Below are 21123 nucleotides of genomic sequence, written 5' to 3' on the forward strand. Positions count from 1 at the left end.
AGCATCAGTGTAAAGCTAGGGGCGGAGTCTGGGGGCCGGACAGCAGCAGATGTCCCTCTGTAATGAGCAGCCCATACAGGCTCCATTCACTGCATGTCAAGCACCTGCCTAAGTCCTGCTAGCTGTCATTCGATACTGTAACCTCCAAATCTGAGCACGGTCATTACAATCTTTCATCTACCTGTCTTTGAAACAGAAGAGTGTCCCTGTGAAGCAGCTGATAAGAAATTGATAATATTAACAAGAGAAGACGCATTGAAGTTAGAGACCGTGCAGACTTTGACATTTTTGGAAAACGCATAGCATTGACTATTTATTAAAGGTAAAAGTGAAAAGATGGATCGAAAAAAAAATCCAGGTAGTGTGACACATTATCCTCTTGGACTGTAATTATAATGGGGATCCCCTGACTGAATAAGAGCTGTTTAATCTTAGCCTTAAAACAATAACAAAACATTTACACGCCTACCTATAAAATGTGGAAAAAAGATCTTATTTTTATTCTGTTAACTCCGATAGCCTGTAGCGCTGTGTTGATAAGTGTAGTTCAGATGGAGGCCAGCTTGCTCCATGGTTTTCATTAGTTCCACACACACACACACACACACACACACACACACACACACACACACCCAGCAGGACTGAATGAAGAAAGGCTTTCTATCTGATGCTAATGAAACACAAGCCTGGCCAGTACTTGGCAGTGCCTCCTGCCCTCTTAAAAAGAGTATTTTGTGTGTGTTTGTGCGTGTGTATTTTAATGTGTGAAGGATGACTCCAGTGCCCTGGCATGGCTGCCCAGCACTGTTCTAGAACAAGGACTAACTGAGACAATGCCAGGTGCTTTTACACCTGGCACAGGCCAAAACAGAAGGGAGGAGCGGTGGTGTAGCTGGTTCCAATTGTGAGTGAAGAAAAAGTTTCACACTGTGGAAAAAGATGAAGGGATAGACAGAGAAGGAAAGACTAGGAGGAGCAGCAGAGAGAGGGAGGACGGGAGACAGAAGGACAGGTGCGAGTGATTTTTGGCAGGAAGCGGTCCCCTTTAGAAGTCTTTGAGATCAACTCTGTGTTTGCCTTCCCATGCTCCTGAGATTGGGGGAGAGACTGGCAGCAAATCCTCTCAAACATGCCAGCCCATTGTAGCCCTCTCCTACCAGCATGACCATATTTTCCAAATGGGGTTCCCTTGCCAAAGTGAGCTCTGCACACCCAGGCAAATGTATAACCCCACACACTCTCATCTTCTCCTGCCATGGTTTACTGACCTACTTACTATATTCCCGCACCTCTATTCCTCTCCCATTTTTGATTTAGGTTAAATAGTGTATTTAGCAGCCACTGAAGTGTCAAAACAAGTCTCAGAACAGGATTTTGAATTGTATTACCATGAAGCTGATGTCTTGGCTAGTAGAGTACAACAGGGAGCCTCACCCCTTGCATGTATGATTCAAAATATTTTGCAATGGATGATTAGCATACCTTTTGCCTTAAGTCTTCAGTTCAGTCATAAAACATTCTGCTGCCACAGAAGCATCTACTCCAAAAATCTGTCATAATGGTGGGATACCGTCAGCATCTTGTAACTCATGATTGAAATCATCAGTAAATCAATTACTCATGTCATTGGTATTTTAATTATAGTATTGCTACTCTCACGGGAACCATCCAAACATGGCTTCAGTTTGGTTTGTTTTCCTGAGAGTACAGAACTTTTTGGTGTGTGTGTGTGTGTGTGTGTGTGTGTGTGTGTGTGTGTGTGTGTGTGTGTGTGTGTGTGTGTGTGTGTGTGTGTGTGTGTGTGTGTGTGTGTGTGTGTGTGTGTGTGTGTGTGTGTGTGTGTGTGTGTGTGTGTGTGTGTGTGTGTGTGTGTGTGTGTGTGTGTGTGTGTGTGTGTGTGTGTGTGTGTGTGTGTGTGTGTGTGTGTGTGTGTGTGAGATACTCTAGCTTTTTCACGCATGCTTCATTTTCACCTCAGCAATGACATATTGGCAACACTTTAGGGAAAATCTATGATTTAAGAGTTATGTGGATGAATTGGTGATATCACAATAGTTTCTCATGCCGTTTTATTGACACGCCAAATAGTGATTACTAACAATATTTTGTTGACACCTTAGCATTATTTCCAAGGAAGAGCACTCGCTTTCATCTTATGCGAGGAAGTAATTACTTGTTACCAAATTACTTGTTTTGGCATGGTAGGGTCATAGGGTTTTATTTATCCACTCCCCATCTTGTGGATTAACTGCCAGACCCTTAATTATCTCCCCGATTTATACCTATTTATCTGTGCTGTTAGTATATCTAAAAGAAGATTGGAATTAATACTACATAGATAAATGTGCATTAAGACAATTAAGTCCAATTACTGAAGATTACCTGTACCCACAAATGTATTTTCAGTAATTGATGGAAGCCCCCCCCCCCCCCCCCCCAAGGATATCTGTGTGTGTGTGTGTGTGTGTGTGTGCGAAACAAATGTGATTGAGGAATTTTAAAATCTTGGATGTTTTCAAGGAATTTCTTTTTTCTTTTGCTCAGCTCTTAAAAGAAGACAAACTCATGAAACTCTGCAAAAGTGTGGCTGATTTTCTGTGTGTGTGGATCAGAAGTTGAGTGGCCCCTTTAAAGGCTTCTCAACTTAATTTCTGCATTCTTTCTCTCTTTCTGTCCCTCTTTTCTGTGTCTCCTTTTTTCTCTCTCTCTTCCCTGAACCGCACTTTTGGCTCTCTTTGAATCTGCTCTCTCTGTTGTCTCAGCCAAGACACACACTCACACACTCAGATGCTGCCGCTTGTTTTGTTTCGACTTAATGAATGCCAAGTGTGTACACACACACACACACACACACACACACACACACAGACTGGTGCACATGCACACACACACACACTCGTTTGTCTTGTCTAGCGTAACCAATGACTCTTGTCAGTAATGCATAATCACCATTTCCATTTATGAGGGATTACATGCATGTGCGCAGGCCTGCACTAACACACCGCAAAGGCGTGTGTTTAATAAAGGGCCATATTGTGTCTATTGATTGACTTTAGATGAGTTGGAACCTATGCTGTGCCACCCCTCGCTGCACTACTCTAGTACCACCTAATGTTGTGTTCATACATAGTGGGGAACTCGCATGCACACACAAACAGAAATACATTGATCCTGTTAGAAAAGCTGCGCAGATAGTCTTGTAAACATTTATCCAGCCAAAAAGAATAGCATCTTTGAATTTGCAGACAAATTGTGGCTTTGTGTGCCTTTTTTCAAAATAAACCACCACACCACTAAATATGTCTGTGCTTATTCTAGTACAGTTTAGTCTGTCGCTGTGTCTTTTCTTCTGTCTTCCCCTTTTTCAGTCTGTCAGTGACTCACCGCTGCATGTCGGCATGTCAGTCCCCAAAATCTCTCCTAAACTCTCTCTCTTATTGTCGCTGCAGCTTTATGAAAGCCTTCCACTCCGCTGAAATGGCAGGGGGAAGGAGTATTAACCACCCAGCACAGTGCACCGTGTCACTCACTGAACAGACTTGCTCCCATAATCACTGTCAGAAACATGTGCTTACATAGTGATCGTAGCACAGATTAAACATTTCACAGGTTATTTTTTTACTTCTTGAGAACAAAATGTAAGTGGTTGAGAGGATTTACTCTTAAATGTTAGTTTTGTATCTTGAGCATCTGCCATCATAAGGTCAGAAAAGTGTTTTAGTTTAAGCTGCAAAAATATTTCTTGTAAGCAAAGCTGTTAAGATGCCTCAGAATATTGTGATGATTAATTAAAAAGCTGACTCACAATGCTATCAATAGAGGAGAATGACTGTATGATTAAATAGAAGTATGTTATTGTAAAACTGAAGGCATGGATCACTTAATCTTGTATGTCAAGCAATGTGCTGCAAATAAAAGCCAAAACATACTCCATTTTTAAAGCTTTATAGCTGGACGAAGCCAGAGGCAAGCATCACTACACCTTGCTGTGCTTTTAAAGCCAGTTGGTAGTTGTGTGTTTGTGAAAAGAAAATGTTTCAGAAGTGTAGCACCAAGTAGTCCACTGCAAAGTGCACTGACCCATTGGAAGGGTAAGTTTTGTCATCTCAACCTGGGAATCGTGTGTGTGTGTGTGTGTGTGTGTGTGTGTGTGTGTGTGTGTGTGTGTGTGTGTGTGTGTGTGTGTGTGTGTGTGTGTGTGTGTGTGTGTGTGTGTGTGTGTGTGTGTGTGTGTGTGTGTGTGTGTGTGTGTGTGTGTGTGTGTGTGTGTGTGTGTGTGTGTGTGTGTGTGTGTGTGTGTGTGTGTGTGTGTGTGTGTGTGTGTGTGTGTGTGTGTGTGTGTGTGTGTGACACCAACATACAGGCAAAACGGCTTTCGAAATTGTATAAAAATAAGAACATTTAATGTTTACTATTCAGTTAATGATCCTTTTATTTAATTTAATATTTTATGTAAGGCCCACTGTACTCCACTTTCAGTCCCAGATCTTTTGTGTGAGCCACATTCTCCTGTGTCTCTAGCCCCAAGGTCTCCGTAGGTCCACATACCGGGCTCTGTCTTAATTAGACTGATTGCTAAACGCATACAGAACCATCTCTAATGTTTATTGACCTAATCTGGCTATGGTCAGCCATTCCCAGGGGAGAGTAAAGACTGCCTGGTCAGAGGTCATGGGGTTTGATGTTCCGCATGTTGCTGTGAGGGGGGGAGGGGTGGCAAACAGCCCTGAGCATTGGACCTTGACTGTTAACAAAGCCTATATATAAGTGCAAAAGGAAGCAGAGCTGGACGTGTTGTCTCATTCTTTTATTGGCTACAGATGCTCAGTGGCTTAAGTGTAAGCACATCATTTAACATTAGCATGTTTTGAGGTGACAAAGAGGACAGTGGCTTAATTCCACCTAACCTAATATTGCATTTATATATTCACAGAGATACAGCTAAGTTTGATCTATTATTGTCACGATGATTTCTCTCTCCCTCCACATCTGCCTATCAGGCCATCTCATTGTTTCATTCAATAAAAAAAGAAAAGAGCCAAGTGAAAAGCCAAGGTTATATTTAAATATGCTGCCGGAGCCCTGCTTTATCTTTGATCTCATATGAGCCTTATTGTGACTCTTAAAGCATATAGCTGTCACTGCTGAACCTACACACACACGGATGCTTTCACACCTCTGAATAAAACCCATCCATTAATCTTGATGTCAACACAAAGCAGTTGAGCATTACAATCATATGCTGACAAAAAGGACAGAAATACTGAAGTGAATATATGGTTACGGAGGCCTGTTCCAGTGGACTACTTGCTGTACGATCAGGCTTTGAATAAGGAGCAATAAGAAGACTTCTGTGTGCATATTTCCCCTCTGAGCAGCCTTGGCTCATTGACTAATGATGGCATTTATTTGTGTTTGGTGTGCACATTGCTCACTGTATATGTGACTGTGGTCTGTGCAGGGGCTGTTTGCATATGGTGAAGGTCATAAGGTCAGTGGGTCAGTTCACTGCAGTAAGTGCCCTCCCCCTCCTGAATACATGGAGACAGAAAAGCAATAAACACATTGAGTAAGATAAGTGTTCAGTTATTTCCCCAACACAAATCAAAAAGGGATGATGGGTGGTCAGTGTAGGGTTTAAATAACTCCATCTGAATATATGATGTGCTTTTAACCCTGGGACTTGCTCCTTACAGGCTCAGAAGTAATCTGTATCATCTGTAAAGGCCAGCGGATTAATGTTCCTCCTTTACTCTTTGTTTTGTAATGTGCCAAACTAAAAGGTGTATAGTGAATTATCAGTATGAAAATGTTTGGTAAAACATAAAAGCCTTGGAGCGTTTTTCTCTTTTGTACAAATGCTTTATTGCTCTTAATCACACATGCACATGGTGTCAATTACAGTGTGATCGTTGCATATATACACAATTTCTTTTCACTCTTTTATCTGCTGATGGATTAGATCTGAACAGGCTGCCAGACAGAACACACAGAAATAAATATAGAGACATTGATTAATGCTTAAACATTTTGTGAAGCCTATTCTCTGCATATAAACACCTGTACACATTTTACTCTGTGTACATAAACATGTGCATCCATGTTTCTATGATGTTGGCTAAATGGACTCAATAAACACACACACACACACACACACACACACACACACACACACACACACACACACACACACACACACACACACACACACACACACACACACACACACACACACACACACACACACACACACTCTCACTGAGCCAGCTGCAGCGAGGTTGTCTTTTATCAGGACCATGTGGGCCATCTGGAGCCAATTAATACAGCCCTTAAGGAACAGACTCTGGATCAGTGCTCCTCCACTCACACAATAACCTTTACCATGGGAGGGAACACTAAATCTGACTTGAGATCAGCCTTATCAAACCTTAGGACACACTCCGGACAAGCTCAGGGCTCCACATGATTCAGATGTGTTGTATTTCTGTAAAATAATAGCCAGATTTTGAAAGTCTGACATTGAGCAACGGGGATGGACATATTATTCGAATGTTGTACAATTGTCAAACTGTACAATGAATCACACATTTATGCTTCAATATAATGTATGTGTTTTTTCAGTCTGCTGTCTCTTTTGACAGGCTTACAGGTATATGTCCGTTAAATGAGAGAAAGATGTTTACTCACACTTTTATACTTCTTCTAATCTAAGCTGTTTTATAGTCTTAACAGTCTGTGTTCTCAGACACTCATTAAATGCTCTCTCAGGTTAAGGTGCTTAGTCATACTACACATTAATTCATCAAAGGATTTATTGTAATGCTATTAAGATCGAAAAATAAAATTAGAACCATGCTTTAATCATCCATTTAATTTGAATATTGGCTTAGTATCAGGCTTCTTCTTCTAACTTTAGAATCAGAAACAAGATTTGTATCTGTTGCTTATTACTGGTCTAAAGCATTTTTCTCCATTTTGGACAATAAAAACAAGTTGTCCATAACACGCTGTAATCTGAAGTCTCCACAGTATCTCTTTGTTTATTCCTGCTGTTCTTTTGCTTGTAGTTGTACATATTGGACTCTTTACATCAATATGTAATGTGTGTAAAGACTTGAAAGATGCTGAGCCAACAGCTTATTCAATAAATCAAACATTCATGGGACACTGTTTGTTTACCATCATTCTTGCCTAATTGTCAATTAAAGTATTTTCCTTGCATCTATTATTCTTTTTTTTAAATTCACAAATGAGTTGATATGTGGTTTAATAAATCAGCTGTTGTCAGCTCTCCACACACAAACACACATGTGCTTACTCATCTAGTTTTGTGCAGTCTAAACCCTGCAGATAGGCTTTCGCTGACAGTAAAACTGGTTTAAGGAGCCAGTTGGGGTTGAAGTTTTTATTTGTGATTCTTTTATCCTACACCGGCAGTTAGGCTTTGTGCCCATAACAAGTCTAAATGCAAAATTTCATATTTCTACCCCTAGACCTTTCTGCATAGACTGTGCATATTTATGTTTGAAGTGACCCATATCTGACATTTATGTGAACAGATCTCGGCCCTGAAATGCTTCACATGCAACTCCAAGCCACCCGTTACATCACACATAGGAGCATGTGCAGAACAACAACAAAAGCTTCACATTTGCAGGAAGGGAGGGGCATTTTTGAAAAAACAAATGACACAGCAGTGAAAACATTTATCCTCCACATGTTTTGCTGCAAAGGTCAGATAAAATGGATGAAAAATTGTCACATGTTGAGGATAAAAGGGAGAAGACAAAGCTGGGGAGAAAGAGGTTTGATGCAGGAGAGGAATAATGGGGCTGCCATGTGGAGGGTTTCACTGATGAACAGCTTATCCAAAACCTTAGGATGGGGCTGCGTTTCAGTATATGTCAGCGCTTGGCACCTCACAGAAAATGAGACTCCAAAAGAAAGCCATTTCCCTCAGGATTTGCCAGGCAGTATTAGACGGATAAACACACATTCATCTGATATGCCCCTTCTTAAAGCATCACATGGCCACTGATATATCACGTTTAGGATCACATATGAAAGATGCTCAGATCAAATAAAAAATACATAAAAAGGGTCCACAATATCTTGAGAAAATCAGATCTGTGTCCCATGAGTATTAAAAATCAGATTCAGACCCCATTTGCTTATATTGTGAACACAGGCTTATCAACTGAGTTTAAAACATACATTTATTTTTTTCTAAATGAGTGTCATTGACCAAAAAGGGACCCTGTCTTGCTCAATGACACTTCAGCAGGGCGGATGCCTGCCAACACCCTCATAGCACAACATGACCACATGGAGATGTCCTATCATAGCAGTTCCCATGGAAACGAAGATCACTGGAAAGGTGTTGATAAGATAGAGGCTGAACCAGAGAGCCTTAAGTGTTTGATTGACAGGCTCCATGTGCATGTGTGGGATCTATGTCAACTGTCCATAAGTGTGCCGCCTGAGCACACTGAGTTAAATACATTAAACTAAGCTGCAGCTCATCTGTCTTTCTGTCCTTGTCCCTTCATCACAACCTCATTCCCATTCTTTTTTTATCTCACTTCATTTTATGTGTTAAAGCAAACGGCCCTTTCCCTTTCTTCTTCCTCCTTTTGCCTTTTTTCCCCAGAGATTGCTGGCTGACAGGATTGTCAAATTTCTTCTCACTCTGTCTCTCCCGGAGATAATCAATGCTGTAGCAGCTATGGTGGCATGTGTAATATTACACATTAGAGCAGCCCTTTGAAGGGTAGATGGCTGGGGGGGTAGCAGGAAGGGATGGAGGGAGGAAAGGTGGATTAGAAAGGGATGAATGTGGACATCCTGCTGTAATCTCTTTGCTTTTTCTCCTGCTATTGGATCTCTGTTTCCTCTTTTCCCCTCTATGCATCTTTCCAGCCCTCCTCTGATTCTCCCCCAATCAGGGCAATCAGTTACATCTTTCTTACTTAAGCCTCACTCACCTACCATGGCACTGCACCAATGAGTATTCTATAGCTTAACACGCTTGGGAACATAATGTACCCTGACACACACACACACACACACACACACACACACACACACACACACACACACACACACACACACACACACACACACACACACACACACACACACACACACACACACACACACACAGACGGGCAGCTCTCCTCTGGGCATACAGGGCTAAATCACAGGCTCATGTTACCACTGAGCCCTTAGCGCAGTAGCAGCGCTTGCAATAACACTCATGTCATTGCAAATTGTTCCCATGCTGATTTCTCAATATTTACCTGGTCTTTAGGCCTCTGAGTGTGTGTGTGTGTGTGTGTGTGTGTGTGTGTGTGTGTGTGTGTGTGTGTGTGTGTGTGTGTGTGTGTGTGTGTGTGTGTGTGTGTGTGTGTGTGTGTGTGTGTGTGTGTGTGTGTGTGTGTGTGTGTGTGTGTGTGTGTGTGTGTGTGTGTGTGTGTGTGTGTGTGTGTGTGTGTGTGTGTGTGTGTGTGTGTGTGTGTGTGTGTGTGTGTGTGTGTGTGTGTGTGTGTGTGTGTGTGTGTGTGTGTGTGTGTGTGTGTGTGTGTGTGTGTGTGTTACTCTAGCTTTTTCACGCATGCTTCATTTTCACCTCAGCAATGGCATTGGCAACACTTTAGGGAACATCTATGATTTAACAGTTATGTGGATGAATTGGTGATATCATAATAGTTTCTCATGCCGTTTTATTGACACGCCAAATAGTGATTACTAACAATATTTTCTTGACACCTTAGCATTATTTCCAAGGAAGAGCACTCGCTTTCATCTTATGCGAGGAAGTAATTACTTGTTACCAAATTACTTGTTTTGGCATGGTAGGGTCATAGGGTTTTATTTATCCACTCCCCATCTTGTGGATTAACTGCCAGACCCTTAATTCTCTCCCCGATTTATACCTATTTATCTGTGCTGTTAGTATATCTAAAGAAGATTGGAATTAATACTACATAGATAAATGTGCATTAAGACAATTAAGTCCAATTACTGAAGATTACCTGTACCCACAAATGTATTTTCAGTAATTGATGGAAGCCCCGTCCCCCCAAGGATATCTCCCATGTTAGTTAATATATAACAGATAACAGAGGATCGTCCTAGGAAAACCTGTCTAAAGAGGCTCTGGTTGACTGTCTAGACAGGAAGTAGTAAGCATAATGCTTTATTAGCTCATCTGTCTCTGTCCACCGTTGCTTTTACTTTATTTATCTTCTCGTACTGTCTGTATTTAATTTTTGTACGTGTCAGTTCTCGTTTTTTCTGTGTCAGTTACTTTCTTTTTCAAGCATTTAAATATGATCCTATTCATCCAAGGCCAGAGCAATGAAACCATCCAGGGTTTGGCTCACCAAAGAGGCTTTAATGGAGAGCTCCCTCTCTCCTGTGATGATATTTAGAAAGTGTTTATAGAGCAGCTTAGTCGACATTGCCATACTAAATTGCAGATGATTATACTTGATGCTGAGACAGGTTTGGGTGGCTGCACATTTAACCATGGTAAGGTCTTTGTTAAAGCATTGCTGTGTATGAAAGCAATATTATAAGCTGTGTCAAAATGCCTAACTGGATGTGGTGGCATGTTTGTGGTTAAGTTACTTAACTCTGATTGCAAATGTCTGTGTGTGTGTATCCGTGTACATTGTGTCTCCTCTTCTCTTTGTATTAACTTCCCCTCTCCATCACTTCACTTCTTTTCACAGACTTTCTTTCCCTGCCTTGCAATAAACCTCCCTGCTTCCAGTGTCCCTCTTCACCATCACTTCATCTCACTCTCTGGTTCTGGCGTCATCCTTCTCTGTACTTCTCTCTGGCCGCAGTCTCTGTCCCGAGTGGACACAACTAAACTTTTATCATGTTGTCTGTTCAGGCTGAGATTGTAAATGTTTCAGGAAGACAGAAGTGAAAAAGGGTTGGCGAGAGGGTATATAATAATGATGTATTTTTCGTGTATGTGGAAGTGAATACATGTTGAGACTATCCAGTAAGGCAGCGACAAAGAGCCAGCGTAGCAGACATAACGTGGAACTGTGAAACTAAGAAGATTGCGCTGTACCTTCACTTTCCTCCTCCGTTGTCTATCTAGCCTTTTGTCACATTCTTTCTCTTGAGCCGGACGTCAATGGGTTGAATTTTATTGTTTCATTAATTGAATTACGTCAATTTTAAGCAATTTTCCTTTATCTTTTTCTTCACCCCATTTGTTGTATCAATTTTACTCTATGGCTGTTCCTTTCTCTCTCATACCCTATACCGCTATAGCATTCATGTTAACAGGTTGGCTACGGGTCAAATCTTAACTCTTAAGTTTATGTTCCACCTTCTTTGTTACTATCCCTTTTTCTCTCCATGTTTTGAAGTAAATCACAACCTTCTGTGAAGGGACACCTGTCCCCATTGTGTTGCTCTGGCTATTCAATTGTCAAGTTCTTTGTTTTGTAATGCCAGGGAAAGTACATCCTCTATGCATCTAGCTTTTTAAGTGAATGTTGAAATAAGACAGCACAATCACACCATCTATTAAGTAAAATGAATGATTAAACTTTTCTCCTCCACATTTATTGGGAGACTAAAAGTCTGTTTTGTTTGCAGACAGAAAATGCCGTAAACGTTGAGTAGTGGCATTTTGTAAACACAACATAAGAACCAATAAGAATTGTTTAATTGCTGATCACCTTTGTGTCCTTTGAATTCCAGCTTATAAAAGTCCAAATGGAATTCTGTCTTTTGTTTTTTGATTGTAAACAAACTTGACGTGAGCAAACAGTTGTTTGTTCAGTTTCCTCACACCTTCAATGCAGCGCTTTGACAATGTGTGTGCAATCATCTCTCAATTTCTCCCATATTGAGCTTTACACCCATGTCACGGCAGGAAATTGACACGTTTTGACTTCACGCTGTTCTCGGATTGAAGTGTAATCGGAGCTCTGCACCAAATGCATTGTGGGTGTTCTCCAGACATGATCCTATCTTCCCTTTCTTCAATCGGGTCCACGGCAAATTGACAAATAATACCAGGATATCGCATTGCTTCTAACACTACGCCTCAACCTTTATAGGCTAGCTCTGAGACCGCACGCACGCACGCACGCACGCACGCACGCACGCACGCACGCACGCACGCACGCACGCACGCACGCACGCACGCACGCACACACACACACGCAGCAGCAATGATCGATTAGGGCCACTTGCTGGTTTGCTGGACCTGGACAAACTAGGACTTTTTAATGGTTTGTGTGTGTGTGCCTGGACACAACAAAGTGTGAAAGTGATTGTCACCATCCAGGTGTGTGTGGCTTGAGGGTAAGCAAGGCAAGTCCATGGATGTATTTCTCAGTCATCCGCTTCTTTAACATTCTCCTCCTTCCCTCACCTCCACTGACAAACAATGTGAAATAAAGAAGGAAAAGAGACATGCAGAGAGAGAAATGAGAGAGTCCTCTCAAAAGCTTTCTGCACCACAGAAGTGCATGTTATAGGTGGAAAGAGAAAAGGAATATTTTTCAGTGGAAAGGTGAGAAGGAAATGAGAACAAAAAGGGAATTGCTTCATCTTTCTTCTTTGGATGAAGACATTTTAGTTGTTCTCTGGCAGCTTAATCATCTTTTATTCAGTGCTCAACAGGAGAAAAAAAAGGTACTACATACACAGGCATGATTAACATTTTCAAGCAAACACACCCACATACGTACTCAATGACCATATAAACAGTTAAATGTGTGGGTATCTGCACCTCCATGATGGGCTTACAACCACTTTTCACTTAACAAATGTGCAAATACACACACAAAGGTGATTCATTCTTCACTACAGAGTAATTGTTTCAGCAGGGAGTCAAAAGCAAGAAACAAAAGTGTGTTTGTGCCTAAATGTAAAAGATCATAAGAGTGATTTTAATAATCTGCAGACTTCTACGTGTCTTAGTTTAATTACATTTTTATCAGTACCTAACTGCTCCTTCTTTTCTTGTTTTTTTTTCTCAGACCTCGGCTCCAGGCCCAGAGGAAGTTTGCTCAGTCGCAGCCTAACTCGCCCAGCACTACCCCTGTCAAGGTGGCGGACCCAGGCAGTCTGAACGCTGCCCTGGCCACTGTGCCCTCCACGTCCCTGACCACCCTCTCTGCTTCAGCCCTGTCCCTGTCTATCCAGGACCTGTCCAGACGCAAGCCCAAGACAGAGGACTTCCTCACCTTCCTCTGCCTCAGAGGTAAGACGCTGCAGAACACAGCAGACGGAGGCGTAATTACAAGCAGAGTCGCAACCAGTGGTAAGGAGCAATGTTGTTCACCAAGGAAGCTGCAAATACGTTTTGATCTAATATTAGAGGTTTCGATATGACTCATGGAAATGGATCATTGGTAGAAAGGCAAATTACATACTGCCTCTGAGGCTGGAGTACAGGCTACTGTAGCAACACCTGTCAAACCGTTTGTCTAGCCTCGTGAGCCTAGTGAGATTATTTTCTCACATGAAGGGAAACCAAAGTTAACTTTGCTCTACATTTTATATTAAACACACATACACATAACTATGTTCACCAGCTATTCAAGAGCACATACAGTAAATATTGTCAGATTTGACCACCCTTCACTCTTACACACACATATAACCACACACATGCACACACATACTACAAATATCGGTATGCTCGCCCAAGGCTAAGATTATCTTGCATTTCATCAGCTTACACATCTCCCCCTCTTACCTTTCAACAACTATCTGTCTCTTTAACACCCTGCCTATCACCCTCTACCACAGCAGCTGTTTGCACGTGTACTGCAGTAGTCTCACACAGTAACACCACCCCTACCCCAGACTACAAACACTACATGGGTTCATTGACACTTTGTAGCACCTCTGATGTCAAATGAACTGTAAAAGCCATGGCAGAGTAATTAGCAGCAGAGAGTTTATTGGGATTGTCTCAACCAGAAAAAATAATTAGGTTAAATGCACCGACCAACCCACTGCCACACAACTGTAATATAACACAATTTACATCCTCCAACCCCAAAAACTCATAGAAACACAAGTGCTGTTCTTTTTTTCTTTGTTATTGAATGGTTAATGTTGCCTTTGTTCTATATCTGCTGGCCAGCAAAAAGAGAAGGCCAGTCCACTGCTAGGATTGCACAGAGTTTCTCTTCACTTTTCTGCCTAGTTCATTTTTTTTAAGGTAGTTTTACAGCTAAAGACCCATGAATCATTCTTGTAAATCTGTATTTTCTTTTATAAATCTAAGATAAATGATTAAAAAAGACAGAGATTTTACAATTATACAGTGATCTAACGTGCAAAATAATTTTAAAATGTTTCTTCAAATAATAAATAACCATAAAGATCTTTTTAGGTCATGTTTATATATGTCTATTTATATTATACCTCATAATTACACTGCATTTTACGGCTCCGCTTGCCCTTGTGGTAAGATGCTAACTACATTTCTTTGTCCCAGTTCTTGGACTCTGAGCAATGACAATAAATATAATCTTTTCTATGAAGGAAATGTTGAAGTACATTCTATTAACTTACAAATCTGTTTTTAAATATCCATATCCAAATATCATTTAACAATACTATTGTGTACTACATGTCCTGTTTACAGGTCTTGTTCTTAAGACAGATAAGATGTAAGATATAACAATGACCCTTATAACCTTCAATAAATCTTTCGCTCTACATTAATATAGGCTGTACTAAATCACTCTTTTATGAGACAAGAAAGGAGAGGGAGTGACTTATTCAAAGCTGAATATTAAAAAAGTTGAGGACCATTTTTTTTTTAACTAACCTTGGTCGTGACTTCCTTGCTATCTTCTTTTTATCTTTTGTTAAATATCCTACTTTTTAAACATGTCCTCACAACCACAATTAACTTATTTTCAAGACAAAGGCCCGGGCTCCAGATTCATTTACTGTTATCATCATTAACCTCTGACAATCATACAAAGTAGGCTAAAGACTCACGAGCGGCAAATTTAGATTGGGACGTGACTGCTATACGTTGCTATTCTGACGAGAATAGTTTCATTGTGGAATGTCATTTTAACCTTACAGGGCTTATTCAAGAACATTTATAATTGAAGGTTGCAAAAATCGACTGAACCCTTTGGTGAGAGGGGCTTTGATTAGCATATATAGGCCAGGATGTTACATAGGCTAATGATATAATGTCCCATATACTTTGAAGCTGAGATTACTCTGAGCTCTGGGTGCTAAACTAACCCCACCATAGCATGTGCAGTGGTGGACTAATGAGGAGTAGGTGGCTAGTTCCGACTCAGTCTCTCTTTATAATGAAGGTGAGGAATGCTGTTTTGCAACCCCTTTTTTTAGACTATGTTGGTAAGGTCTGCTTTACTTTGCTACCAATGCTAATTTTAGAGATGAGCTGCTCAGCTTACAATTGAGGGTTTTCCACTGGGCTTTTTCCCCTGTGCTGCACCCTGCTTCACTGATGTATTTAGAAACCCAGTTAGCTCTGTGTGAATATGAATATTTCTTTGTTTTCTATCCATTCTGCAAGTTTGACATTTTCCTGAGTGGGCTTTTGCTGCTCTTTTTTGCCTTTGGCCTCACGTATGACCCATGTGCAGGGACCCTTGCTAAAAGAAGGACATGGGAGAATGTCAGCAGAGCCCTTGAGGGGGGGGTGTGTGTGTGTGTGCTCATGCTCATGCTCACTATACTGGTGTTGCCCATTGTGCTTATCTCCTGTGTGCCCCATGATCGTGTGTATGCACACATGCAGCATCCAGGCTGTGGAGGCAGCCAACGAGGACAACCGTGTTAACCCTGGTTAATCTTTTCAAAGGGACTCACCTCTTTGATATCGTCTGAGACCCCAAATCCTCTTTAAGATTGCGATATCCATTTCTCTGGTGATCTGACCACCATACACATTAGGCTGCTTCATGTGTGTTACCAAAAAGCCTCTGACAGGATATCTAGCTATATTCTGGAAATCTCCAATCCATTTCCCCTGTAATTCTCTCCCCTTCTTCTCTCATATTTTGAAGTTATACCTTTTTACCATTTAAACCTATCAGTGGTGATTCCGCTGTTCTGTCCCAGGTCAAATGTTCACAATGTGTAAACACACACCCTGTGCGGTGTTTGCTTTTGTTATCGGGTAAACATTATGTATCCACCCTGAAGGGTTCTATCCATCACTCACTCAGACAGCTACATAAAAGCAGTTAAAACATGAAAGACTTGAAGCTGTAAAGTGAGCTACAAAAAAAGAAGAACTTGTTGTGAAATCTGAACTCTTTTGTCCCCCTATATTGTGAAATCACTATAAAGTATTCCTCCATTATGCACATTACTCATGCATCCAATTGGAGTTTGTAATACACATCATTTAATTCCTTGGGGAATTTAATTCCCCCACCAATGAAGTGGCAGTCTGTTTGTGATGTTGTTGCTGTATCTGAGGAAATAATTCTGATGCAACGTGGGAGTAACTGGACAGATAGAAGTGAAAAACAAGATTTCTGTCTACTGTATGGCAGCATTCACACCATGTATGCTCACCACCCACACTGTCTAGGGCTTATATTCTGTATTTATCTCACTGCTCATCTCTTTCTCCTGCAAACACACACACACCCTCGCTCACTAGCTGAGTGCTTAGTCCTTGCCCGTGCTCTCAGAGTGGTGTTTATGTGTGGTCCAGGCCTGTAGTTGCGCTGTTTATATCCATGGAGAAAGCCATTTGGGTGGTAGCCAGACAGTCTGCCTCTGGCTCCGTCTGCCTCTGGTGACCTGGAGGGTGCTGTGCTGCTGGTGGCAGGGTGGGGGCAGCACTGAGAGCAGCAGAAGGAACTCATTCACATTTTATTTTGGCCCGCTCCAAGTTTGAAAAGTTATGCAAAGCTTTCATTCCAAAGCTGATATAAACAATGTTTAGGTTATAATGCACTATTTTAGGAATGATCGTTGTCAATAAGTACTTAAATTTGTCTCTGTCTCTTCTCATTTTCAAAATACTCAACATTAAATACACACACACACACACACACACACACACACACACACACACACACACACACACACACACACACATACACACTACCCCACAATCAAGATAAACCTATTGACTCAGATGAGATAAGAACAGATAAGGGAGTAAATGAATAACTGTCTGCACACAAACTCCTGGAAATGAGTGTCTTACATAAGGTTTTATTTCCAGGAGTGTGGGTTTCTGTGTGATTCTGTGTGTATGCCAGTGAATATGTTCACACTGTTTACCTCATTGCACCCTGGGCCCTCTTCCCCTCCTGCCAGTGGCCCCAGCAGGTTGCCTCTCTCGGGTTCAGCGAGTCCAGTTTCTCTGCTCTGCTTACGTAACCTCGCAGCCCTGACCTAGTGAACCAAAGACCTCAGATCTCTAGTACGTGATTAGGCATAGGAGGCAAATGTGGACTTTTCACATCTGTTTTTTAAGAAAACACTGCCAATCATGGGAGCTATGCATGGGACCTCTGTCTTCGTAGCCAGATTGTCAGATTTGATTTTGTTTGGTGATATTTTTATTGTCTGAGAATCTCGCTTAACTACACGTACATTTTCACTCCTGGGAGTAGGATTTCAAGTCTGACAGCTACTCATGTGTCTCTCAAGTGCATTGCTGCTGTGACAACTGAGTTCCCCTCAGGGATGAGGTACTTTGCTCTCTCTCTAATGTGTGATTGCTATTTGATTAAAGCCTGGAAACATTACGAGTAGCATTGCGACTTTCTTGTCAATCATGATGCAGGCGCAGAAGTTGGTATGGCAGCACAGACTGATTTTGCATTATCCTCCAAGTGTACAGCTACTGTTGTGGGGTTAATGGTTTTGCTGACATTAAGGAATGTCAATTGGAGACATAATCCCTGATCTTCTCGTAGTCTCCCTCTTTCTGTTTCTCGTTAATGACTGATGAACAGTTTTGGCAGAGCTCATCTGTAGGAGATCATTTTTTCTTTCCATGCCAGAGAACCCAAATATGTCTCCCTTTTTTGACCTTCCCTTAAAAAATGCCTCAAACTTCCTGTGCAGACATGCGGCACTTTGTTTCCAAGTAAGCACGTCCACATGTCCCCATGGCAGCTAAACCTTCCTGATTGACTATTTAAATTGTCCTCATTGTTTCAGTTCCAGTTAAGGGGACAAAAGAAGGGTCGCCAGAGAATGGAGGGTTTGTAATTATGCCCCCCCACCCACCCACATACCCAAGAGCCCTGTTAAAAATGACAATTCTAATAGATTCTTTCAGACCTAATTATGATTTGTCTGCGGACGGAATGAGGTGGATGAAAAGATGGTGTAATTGGGGAATTGGGCTTGAGTCCTGTTTGAGGCCTTGAAAAAGGACAGATATATGTTTTATAACCACAGGTGTGCGTGCGTGTGCGTGCGTGCGTGTGCGTGCATGCGTGTGTGTGTGTGTGTATTTTTCTATGAGCTGATGATTTCTGGGTTCCACAGCCACTCCCGTAGTCGAGATGCCAGTGGTCGGTGTTGGACCACTACATCTGTTTGGCAGGCTGGCTTTGTCTGTCTTTCTTTGTGTCCTTATCCTTCTCTCACAAAATCCTAGACCGTCTTATTTTGGGGATCTTGAATAAATTAGAGGATACAGTTGTGCTGTTGTTACATCTGTTGTTGTCTGATGCCTTCTCACATTCTGCTTCTTTCTGCCGCTTTCAAAAACAATTTATGTCTGTCTAATATTTTCACTTCCGCTGTCTGCTCCATCTCTCTTCCTCCTTTCAGTTTCCACTCTAGATACCTTTTGAGAACCTGAATGCATTTATTCCCAAATCCTGAATTGTTAAACTGGTCCCCATAAGTACTGTAAAAGGTACTCGCAAACTGTTCCCCTCGTGTATTTGAGCATTTTCAACTCCACTTCCCTGCACCCCCAAACACACACTCCTCCCTCCATTGGTGCCCCCAGGTGCCCCTGTGGTCTGTTTGCCATTGGCCCTCTGACCCCTGTTCAGAGCAGTAAATTACAGCCATTTAGCTAATGAAGCAAGTCATTAGAAGCTGATTGGGCCAGTGTCTGTGCCTCCTCGCCGTGTTTGTTTGGTCTAAGAGAGGAGCGTTTGCTTTGTCGCCAAGATAAACGAGGTGTCTGAGCGGTGTGTTTGTTCATGTGTGTCTTTAGGTGGATGTGTGTGGCTTTTTTGTCTCTGTTTGTGTGTATGTACGCTGCGGTCAACCTACCTCCCAGGGATGATACGCTGTTTAAAAGCCAGAAAATTGTATGTTGCTACAAAGTGGCACCACAACAAGGGTTCAACCACTTATAATTGTCTGCATCCCGCTTCAGATGCTGTGCCAGGAAACCGCAACACAAACACACACCGGACAGGGGTTAGGACTTCTCTAACCGGCCGTTGTGTGAGAATATTTCCCTGCCTGCATAGAAACAGGCCTTACAATGTGTGTTTGGGTTATATAAAAGTCGCTGTGAGTTTCTGCCCTACTGACTCCTTTTAGAAATTAAAGAGGGCAGGTAAAACTCTAATAATATCTGTTCGGTAAATCTGCAACTACTACAGATTTTTTCCATCCCTCCAGCTCTCTGAGGGGATAATTAGAGACTGGCAGAGCTGCTGAGTGAAAAGTGTGATCCAAGGCACAATCAGAGTCTTTATTACGTGGCTCTGCTTCTCAGTGTAGGAAAATGCTTTGATACGAGCGTGAGATTCAAGCCAGGCTTTCAAAATAAATGTATTGTGACATATGCTAACCAGAGGTACCCCAACTGGCCAATAAAAGTTGTTAGTCCAATTTAAAATGAAAATGAATCTTTTCAAAGATGTAGTTTAGGCTTTAGAAATGGCAGATGAAATAATGTCTTCAATGGGTTGATTGTGTTCTCATCACAAATCAACGTCATTTAAGAAGTTGCTTTACAGAAGTTTGTTGTTAGTGTTCAGTGCTCCCTTAAGTACTCTTGCTTTCTACTTTTATTTTACTCTATAGTGTAGACTATTTTAACGAGATAGACATGTATCACATTACATTAAATGACAATACATAACCGTTAAATGCTCAAGTAATTGACATTGCTCAGTCTGCATCAGTTAAGCTTTCTATCATGTCTTGTCCTCTGTCAATAGGGAAAACACACTCTCATTCAGGGTGCAAGTACATTTCCACACACACACACACACACACACACACACACACACACACACGCTTCCAAGCAGAGCACCATTGTCCACTTGAATTTTGCACACATTTTGGACAAAAGACCCTTAATTTAACATTGATTTATGCATGTATCTCTTCAATCTAAAACGTATTGTCCAAATAAAGACCTATTGAAGTATGTTATAGTGCTAATTTCATGCGTGCTTTATCTTCTTTATAAGGTACATGCCTTGTCTTAAATTGAATTATTTGTGTGTATTACTTGTTATCTTTATTCTTTTATTAAGCAACTTTATATTGTACATAATGTGTAAAATCTCAGATAAGTATTAAGCGCCCTCTATAACAAGAGTGCTAATTAAATAATTGGCTAGGCTTAATTCACTCTGTATAATTTAAAGTGCTCTGTATAGCTCAATGCAAGCTAGTTAAATTCAGCCTATTTTTCAGAGGCTTAACATCATTTTAATTGTCATATAATCGTGCATTGCTTTCCATTAATGCCCTTTTAACACTGCGGCCAAAAACCACAGGGTTTGCTCAAGCATATTACTGGAAAATGTTTATGAGACTTCTGGAAGCACACAGGCATGATGCAGCACAATGAAAATCCTAAATGATATACAACTGTGCCTGTGTACATATATTTATATATTTTTCCAAACTTAAAGTGCCTGTTGCTAAAGCTACACTCTACACGCCCGTCTTAGTTTTTATTCCTGCACCTATAAGAGAGGGCCAGCTGTTTGCACCCTGATTTACGAGTGCAACATTATGAGATTTAATAACATAGCTTTGGGCTTTATGACCTTTTATGAGAGTGTGTGTCTACATCCAGCTAACTGAGGTAACATTATAGGCTATATGCTGCCAAACCCCATTTACTTCTGTCCAGCACGTATTGAGCTAGACTTCTCAGAGATGACAAAG

General features: G+C 41.3%; 1 protein-coding gene across 2 annotated transcripts in view; it reads left to right on the forward strand.

Moving 5' to 3' along the window:
• The window catches only part of jarid2b (jumonji and AT-rich interaction domain containing 2b), a 97711-nt gene that overhangs the window by 54254 nt on the left and 22334 nt on the right, over positions 1–21123 (forward strand). The window contains exon 4 of one of the 2 annotated variants that reach the window (XM_063899856.1): positions 13020–13303. In XM_063899856.1, the coding sequence (XP_063755926.1) occupies positions 13020–13303 (284 nt within the window). The remainder of the gene's footprint in view (positions 1–13019; positions 13304–21123) is intronic. The other variant, XM_063899857.1, reaches the window with a different exon arrangement.

This window comes from Eleginops maclovinus, chromosome 13 (genome assembly GCF_036324505.1).
Source record: "Eleginops maclovinus isolate JMC-PN-2008 ecotype Puerto Natales chromosome 13, JC_Emac_rtc_rv5, whole genome shotgun sequence".
In the NCBI taxonomy this organism is placed as follows: Eukaryota; Metazoa; Chordata; class Actinopteri; order Perciformes; family Eleginopidae; genus Eleginops; species Eleginops maclovinus.